The 9,138-nt window shown below is 43.9% G+C and overlaps 1 protein-coding gene across 1 annotated transcript in view; it reads right to left on the bottom strand.

Moving 5' to 3' along the window:
* Window positions 1–2,723: 2,723 nt before the first annotated feature.
* The window catches only part of LOC112138718, a gene marked incomplete in the record, with an annotated part of 8,103 nt that continues 1,688 nt past the window's right edge, over window positions 2,724–9,138 (bottom strand). The window contains 2 exon segments of the mRNA XM_024261329.2: window positions 2,724–3,017; window positions 6,861–9,138. Of these exon segments, the coding sequence (XP_024117097.1) occupies window positions 2,886–3,017; window positions 6,861–9,138 (2,410 nt within the window).

Here is a 9,138-nt window from a genome sequence, read left to right as displayed (position 1 = left end):
CTTTCCAGGGAAGCCGGGTTCTGTCCCTGCTTCAGGGCCGACTTCCACCTCAGTGGAAAATGAAGCACTCAAAGAGGAGATCTCTGATCTGAAAGATGAACTTCGGCACCTGAAGAAGCGTCTCCATTGGAAAGATGAGGACCTGGAGGATGCTTACCTGACAGTTGATCACTTTATGGAAAGGATTGGCCATGAGCGAATACTTTACTTAAAGCGTAAGACCTGTTTCAGAAAGCTCAAAGAAGAAAAGAAGCAACTTGAGGAAGAAAATTCCTCTTTCTTACAGGAAATCTCTCAGTTAAAAGAGGCTCTGAAGGAAAAAGAAGTCTTAGCTGAGAATGTAAATCAACTGGAAAAAGAAAAGAAAGAGTTGGAGACAACAAATTCTTCCTTGATCCAAGAAATCACTCAGCTAAAGACCTCTCTAGAACAGCAACAGCAACATCTGGACCTCACCAGCAAAATATCTCAGCTGGAAACATCCCTCAAACAAGAGACGGCCAGAGCCAATGACGCAGAGAAACGCTTAGCCCACCAGAAGACTGAAACTGACTGCATAAACACTTCTGTTGTCATCTTAAGACAACAATTACAAAAAGAAAAGAAGACAGTAGAAATGCAGAAGAGCCAATGTCTGAATCATCAGCTGGTATTAACAAACACACAAAATCAGCTGACCAAAGAAAGAGAGGAATGGCAGAGGAGAAACACCTCCCTTCAACAAGAGATGGCTATATTAAGAAAAGTTCATGAGGAAAGGGTTGCTGCGTCTCACAAAGCTGAAGAGAGCTTTGAGAAACTATTTTCCAGCGCCGAAAACCAGATTGGGAAACTCAAAGAAATTCTCAAAGGAAAAGACGCGATCATAACCAATCTGGAGGTCATCTCGAAGGAAAAGGTGGACCAACAGGAGCAACAGCTTGAGCAGGCCAAAAAGGCCTTAGTCAAGACAAACTTGGACCTGGGATTAAAATTACAACATATGGAGGAAAATGTTAAAAACGAGAGCATCCATACAAATCCCACCAAGATCAGCTTTGACCTGGAGGTAGAAAAGTCCAACAAATTAAAAGCTGCTTCGGCCAAAGTTCAGGAAGAACAAGAAGACCAGAAGCAGCAGAGGGCCACAGAAAAGTCCAGCCTCTCACATAAAATAACTCATCTAAGGGAAGTTGTCCAGGAGAAAGAGACTATCATCAGTGATATGAAAGACGCTTTGATGGTCCAACTTGATGAAGTACAACAGCAGGTCAATGAGATGAAGGAGAAGCCTAAGAAGAAGACTGCTGGTCAGAGGTTCCTGAACCTATTTAGAAAGTCAAGAAAAAAACACTAACTGGACCCCTGACCACAGCAGAGAAAAGCTGTTTAGCGCTGTTATGCTAACGTAAAATGCTGCATAACGGCGTCCTGATTGTGCAAACGGTTTAGGAGTTTCAATCGTCTAATGGATGTCAAGACTGTAGACAAAGTTCTCGTGTTAAAGTGTAAAACATTTATTATTGTTCTATAGGCAAAAAATAGTGAGGGTTTTCTTTCTCTTCTATTTTTGTTCTGTGTTTTTTGTAAATGTGTAACTTCTATTGTATTATTTTATTTAATGTAACTTTTCACAATACCTCTTTAAAGTCTAAGCTAGGTTTTGTGTTTATTTCTTAATACTATTGTTTTTATTTATTTAGAAGTCATTTTAATTTTAATTTGTATGCAGTTTTAATTTAGAAATGCTTAGAGATTAGAGTTGGGGGAGGAGGGCGGTTGAAAGACTATCTCTTTCAAGATGTCAAGAAAAAGCTACCCCCCTCCCGTTTTATATTTGATATTTGAGATAAAAAAATAAAAAATAAAAAAAATAAAATAAAATAAAAAAAAAACAAAAAAAAAAACAACACACAAATACACGCCCAGAAACACAAACTCACAACACACACAAACACACACACAACACACACAAACACACACCCCCCCTCCGTAAACCGCCACCTTAACGTGGTGGAGGGGTTTGCGTGCCCGAGTGATCCTAGGAGCTGTCTGCGGTTGTTGGCCCTGGTGGGTCATCAATGGTAGACAGCGGGTCCTAAGTGACGGGCCAGACTAAGAGCGGTTCACAATGTCAGCAACAGCAATATTCACTTTTGTTTTCTCATCCAGGTCAGCGTCACCCGGGGCCCCACTCTGGAGCCAGGACTAGGGTTAGGGCTAATATTCAAGACCCTGATGCCTTTTGTAAAATATCCAAGGTCATTTCATAGCTTTTTCAAGACATTTAACTATTTCCTGCTTCTCAGCAGCAGAGATCATTTTCTTTCCCATATTGCTTGAAAATGTTGGTCTGCCTAATAATGTGGAACGTCCTTCTTTAGTAGCTTTTCATTTAAAGGAACTCACCTAGAAAACTAATGATCACAGGTGTCCCTGAGACACAAAATCATCCATAAGTTTGATTAAAAAAAACAAATAATTTTAACTCTTTGACACCTAAACATAATTTTCATAATAATTTAGACTGCACTGTAAATTGTTCATATTTTAACACACTTGTGTTTATTTCCTAATTTGTTGAGAATTTTATTACAGGCAAAACCCAGATTTATGACAGCCCTATTTTAGTTTATCTAAAATATTTTAACTCTTTAAGGATATGTAGCAACCCTGGATTTTGTTGTTTTTAATGTTGACTTCTGACAAAAAAAAAAACTTTTTAAAAAAATAAATAACACAAACAGGATTTTAAAAGTCTCTTTTTTACTTCTTTGGATAATTTTCTTAACTCTGTGATCCATAAGCTCAGCAGCTGTTAAGCAGCCTTCAAAGCAGGCCGACGTCAGCATGGTGATATAGTGCAGAGCCCTCCCCCACACTTCCTCCTGCATTAGTGGGCGGGCCTACCTCATGGTGTGAATGCACTCGGGCTCCTTGGTGAAGGCGTAAGCATATCCGCTGGATGTTGTGCCGAAGTCAATGGCCACCACCACCACAAAGGACGGCCCTGACTGCACCTGGTCCGAATCGTTCTGCTGCACACATGTCAACACAAGAGACCAGCCGGCATTAACAGCAGAAGCACACATCACTGGAAGAGTCAATCCTGAAACATGTTGGCTTTGAAACTCACCCAAAAGACACTTGATGTAATTTAAAGGACAATTACATTTTTAATCCATGTTCAAATAATTTACAGAAGTCTTTTCTTTATAATTATGTTGTTTTTAGCAAAAATAACTAAACATCTGTCGTTTTCTAGGACATAGTTTCTGCAGTGGCAGGAGATTATAAAAAAAATTCACCTGAGATGTGGGTGGGAATGTTGGCGTGGAGCAACTCCGCCTCCACTTCCCATCACCCATATGTTTACGTCACGTGTCAAAGTCAAGGCCAGAGGGCCGGATCCGGCCCTCTGGGTAATTCTATCTGGCCCCCCAGCAGGGCCGGATCTAGCCAGCCCCTATTGGGGGTGCAAACAGAATATCAGGGGGGGCAAGTTTAGGGATACAAAATGGTTCCGGTGTAAAATCCTCCCATGCCCATAAAAAGCCCCGATCCGATAAAAATCCTGTTTTTAGAGTTTTTAACATGTCTGTGTGTAATTTTTCTTCTGAAAGAGAACAAATATAATAAGCAATCATTTTGTTTTTGCATATCCGAGTATTTCTCCTTTTAAATCTCAGTAAATCACACTTTTTGAATGAATGATCTTCTTTCCCAGGGCTGCACGGTGGCGCAGTGGTTAGCGCTTATGCCTCACAGCGAGAAGGCCCCGGTTCGAATCCCGGCTGGGACCTTTCTTTGTAGAGTTTGCATGTTCTCCCCGTGCATGTGTGGGTTTTCACCGGGGACTCCGGCTTCCTCCCACCGTCCAAAAAACATGCTTCATAGGTTCATTGGTGACTCTAAAATTGCCCCTAGGTGTGAATGTGTGAGTGACTGGGTGTGTGATTGAGGCCCTGTGACAGACTGGCGACCTGTCCAGGGTGTACCCCGCCTTCGCCCTTCAGTAGCCGGGATAGGCTCCAGCACCCCCGCGACCCCGAAAGGGAAGAAGCGGACAAGAAAATGGATGGATGGATGGATGGACATAATATTAAAGTTTATACTAAGGAGGTGAGGCAAATTAAAATTAAATGGAATATGAAAGACAACCCCAACTTCCCACTGTCCGCCTTCATCTCAGGGGCCTTTCCCCGCCTGCAGCCGCCTCTCTCACCGAGGAGTCACAGGCGAGTCATCTCAAACACAGCTAATGCTCAGGAACTGTTAGCTTAGCTGCTACAAACAGCGCTAGCTTTAACAACCAGAAACCTGCACTTTGTCAACTGGTTTCTCGCTTTTTCCTCCACATTACAACAAAGAGAGCAACAGATGAGGACAAGAAAGAGTTAAAATTTTGGGTAATCGAGTCATTTCAGCGACAAACGGCAGATCAAAAAACTTCTAAACAGTTCTGCCCAGCTGCGCTGCTGAGAACCGCGTGTCTCTGTCTGTGCGCGTGAGCGACAGAGCAAGAGAGGAGGACCCGAGTGAAGGGAGAGGCCACGCCCTCCCTTGCATCTCCCAATCAGAACTAGCAGCTACTTTGAATGGGAGCCAGAGAGAGCAGAGAGCGCTGTGTTTTTCTTGTTTGCATGGCGTCACGTTTGGGGGGGCAGTCCTGAAATTTGCGGGGGCATTGCCCCACCGTGCCCATGCCTAGATCCGGCCTTAGTTTAAATATCAGAATAGAGCTGTGAAAGAAAAAGCCTAGAGCAAAATTCACTCATTTATATCGCGTTGACATTTTACATCAAACCTCTTCCAACTGTAGATAGTGCACATGTGCTACCAAACAGTAGAACAAGACAAAGAAGCCCGTTTTTGCTTGTCAAGTGTGAACACCGTATGTATGGAAGTTTTTTAGCTCTATCAGACTCTGAATTTTTTCACCTCCGAATTTTTTTTCTGATTTTTTTTAACCTCTAAATTTTTATTCCAAATTGTTTTCAACCCTTGCTTTTTAAGCAACAAAATATTATCCTACCAAAAATAATTTCTATCTTAAAAAAATATGTGTTTTTAATTTCGAGACTTAAAATTTCGATGGGTCAGAAATTCAACATAAAAAAATTCGGAGTGAAAAACTTCGCCCAAACAGTGTCACCAGAGCAGGTAGTCAATCCAGGAGCACATCGATATCCAGCCAATCAAATCCTGACACTGACGTGACGTCAGCGTTTGTTTTGGTCTCTTGAGCTGTGTCTGAATTCCTTCCGATGCAGCGGCCTTCGCGGTCACCGACGGTTGGGTCCTTCAGAAAGCGGGAAGATCGTATGTTGAGGGCTTTAAATTTGGACGGTCTAGCCTTCTTTTATTAATTTTTATCATTTCATTGAACAAAATACAAGTTGGTGTAGCTTTTCTGGCTAATTTCCTGTAGCTTAGCCACCGCGCGTTGAACGTTTGAAGCGCGAAGCTGCAAATGTTTCTGAGTTATTTGATTCAATTTTGAAGGCTCAACCACCACACAGTCCCCCTCGTCTGGACTTTCCCGATGGCAGCGGGAAAGGTAGTCAGCAATGGTGTTTTCTTTGCCAGGGATGTGGACGACTTCAAAGTTGAAAGGCTGGATTGCCAGGTACCAGCGAGTTATTCTGCTGTTGGTGTCCTTCATGCTTTCCAGCCATTTCAGTGCTTTGTGGTCTGTCTCTATGGTGAAGTGTCTTCCGAGAAGGTAATATTTTAAAGAGTCCAAGGCCCATTTCACCGCCAGACACTCCTTCTCGATGGTAGAATAGCGGGTCTCTCTGGGGTGAAGTTTGCGACTGATGAAAGCAACAGGATGGCGATCTTCAGGAGGTCCTTGGAGCAGCACAGCACCAAGCCCTCTGTCTGAGGCGTCAGACTGCAGTGTGAAAGGTTGTTGAAAGTCTGGACATCTCAGAACAGGATGTCCACTCAAGGCTCGTTGAATGTCTCTGAAAGCCATTTCTGACTTTTCTGTCCATTGCAACTGGCTGGGGCCTTTTTTGCTGGTCATGTCTGTAAGTAAAGCTGCCCTGGTTGAAAAGTTGGGGATGAATTTGTGGTACCAACCAGACATGCCGAGGAAAGATCTTAATTGTTTCCTTGTTTGAGGCAAAGGGCAGGACTGGATGGCGTGCACCTTCTCCACCTGTGGCTTCACCTCTCCCCCGCCAATGATGTAGCCCAGGTACTGGATCTCCTTCTTTGCCAGGTCACACTTATCTGGGTTAAGGGTCAGACCTGCAGTGTGGAGACACTCCAAAACAATTTTCAGGTGTTCCAGATGTTCTTCCCAGCTGTTGCTGTACACCACAATGTCATCAAGGTACGCAGATGTAAAATGTGGAAGACCACACAATACCTTGTCCATTAATCGTTGAAACATGGCTGGAGCTCCATGTAATCCAAATGGCATGACGGTAAAGTGATATAGGCCCCATGGTGGCAGTCAGCTCTTTGGGTCTGGTTGTTAATGGGACCTGCCAATATCCTTTGGAGAGATCAATTGTTGACACATATTTTGCCTTGCCAAGGCGGTCAATGAGTTCATCAATCCGTGGTGTAGGATATGAGTCAAACTTAGAAACAGAATTAAGATAGCGAAAGTCCATGCAAAACCTTATTGTTCCATCTTTCTTTGGGACAAGAACAATTGGATTGCACCACTCACTCTGAGAAGCTTCAATTATGCCTAGGGACAGCATCAGGTCAATTTCCTTTTTCAGAGGACCAAGTAGACGCTCTGGGATCCTGTAACTTAGGCGTTTGACTACAGCATTCTCTTTCAGAGAGATATCATGAGTGGTTATGTTGGTGCATCCTGGTTTCTCACTGAACACAACTGGTGAACACAGAGCTCTCACCTGGAGTTGCTGCTGATCAGATAGGTGGCTTAGTTGGAGAGCAGTGGCTGATGGAGTGGGCAGGTACTGTTCTTCCACTTCTTCGTCAGTCATGCTCCTTATGAAGGTCACAGTGCGTTTTTCTTCTGCTCCAGGGATCCATTCCTTCAGCAGATTGACATGCAGGACACGGCTGCTGCGGCCGTTATCTGGAACAGAGATCTTGTAAGTGGTGGGACCTAATTTTTGCATAACTTCAAAGGGCCCTTGCCACTTAGCAAGTAGCTTACTCTCCACAGACGGCAGCATCACCAACACTTTCTGACCAGGGCAAAAACTTCTGGTGCGAGCACGTTTATCATACCAGGTTTTCTGGTTTGCTTGAGAGCTCACCATGTGCTCCTGAGCAAGGGTAGACATCTTCTCCAACCTCTCTCTCATCTTGAGGACGTAAGACACAACGTTAACTGGTTCTCTGCTTCCTCCATCGTCCCAGGTTTCCCTAAAAAGCGCTAGAGGTCCCCTCACGTCATGGCCAAACAGCAACTCAAATGGAGAGAACCCAGTGGAGGCTTGTGGAACTTCCCTGTAAGCGAAAAGCAGAAAGGAGAGCCACTGGTCCCAGTCAGAACCTGTGTCATTGGTGAACTTGCGCAACATTTGTTTTAAAGTTTGATTAAACCTTTCTGTTAAGCCATCTGTTTGAGGATGGTAGGGTGTAGTCCGCAGGCTTTTGATGCCAAGTAACTGATACACATCCTTTAGCAGCTTCGACATGAAATTTGTGCCTTGGTCAGTCAAGATTTCCTTGGGAAATCCCACTCTTGAAAAAAACTGAACCAGGCAAGAAGCAACAGTTTTAGCTTTTACTGACTTTAGAGCAAATACTTCAGGGTATTTAGTTGCATAATCAGTAATGACAAGCATAAACCGATTACCATACTTGCTTCTCTTTACTGGTCCCACAATGTCCATTCCAAGGCGTTCGAAGGGGGTGCTGATGATTGGTAAAGGCTGGAGAAGAGCTTTAGATGGAAATCTGCTTGAAGTCTTCTGGCATTGCGGGCAACTTTTACAGAAGTTAGTGACATCTTTCTGTAGACCAGGCCAGTGAAACCACCTCTGGATGCAAGCCAAGGTTTTATTCTTCCCCATGTGGCCAGCCCAGGGAATTGAATGGCCCAGAGATAAAATGGTGTCTCTGACGTCACGAGGAACCATTAGTCGTTTCACTGCTCCATGCAGTTGATAGAGAATGCTGTGTTCAATACAGAGGTCAGTCTTTGCACTTCCATACCTTTCCAGCTTTTTAAAACACTCAGCTAAGGCTTCATCCTGGTGCTGCAACTCACTAATATTACCAGGGATTTGGTAGCCAAGCAAAGTGTCAGGTTGTGGTAGTGCTGCAGTTGACTTGACATTATGCAGAAACTTCTCTCGTCTTCGCTGTTTGCGTGATTTATGCACTTTAGTCACCCCAACTTCTATATCTGCATCAAAGAATGGCATTGAGCTCAACACTTCAGTTTTACCGTTTTGTTTCGCTTGGGCCCGAGTTACAGCAACATTGCATCCCTGAGTAACATGCAATAAGTCCAGTAGAACAGGTAAATCATGCCCCAACACAACTGGGTAAGGCAAACTGTCTGCAACACCAACATTCAGCAGATAGATCTGTCCTCTCACTTTAAAGTAAACATGTGCAGTTGGATATTGCTTCTCATCTCCATGCACGCAGCAGTTGGAGAGAGCCTTGGTGGGCGTGATGGCATGTGGTGAGACGTATTTGCTCTGGACTAATGTTTGTGTACTTCCGGTGTCTATGAGAGCTTTCAACATTTGACCATTTATTTCCACAGATGTCTCCTGCAGAGGGCTCCTCACATGGGTTGGTTCAGGTGGTATTCTGGGCACAAAACACATCTGTGAAAACTTTGCAGCATTTTGGGGGCACTTGGGCTTTGTGTGGCCCTCCTGGCCACACAAATAGCAAATGGGCTTTTTAATAAAAGGTTTGGAATGGTGTGCGGGTGTGAGTTTTTCAGTCGGAGGCTTACTCACTCTTGAACCAATTGAATCCTGTTGATCAGCAGGATGTCCATTCCTTTTATGGATACTGTAAGCCCAAGATTGCCTTTTCCCTCGAGCAGCCACAAACGCCTCAGCCAAAGAAGCAGCTTCAGATGCAGTTTTTGGATCTCTCTCCTTAACCCACACTTGAAGGTCTGGTGACAACATTCGAAGATACTGCTCCAGAATAATCATGTCACTAATTTCTTCAACACTTTTACCTTTGGGT

Source organism: Oryzias melastigma, linkage group LG15 (genome assembly GCF_002922805.2).
Source record: "Oryzias melastigma strain HK-1 linkage group LG15, ASM292280v2, whole genome shotgun sequence".
Classification (NCBI taxonomy): Eukaryota; Metazoa; Chordata; class Actinopteri; order Beloniformes; family Adrianichthyidae; genus Oryzias; species Oryzias melastigma.
This window is presented reverse-complemented; position numbering and strand designations above follow the sequence as displayed.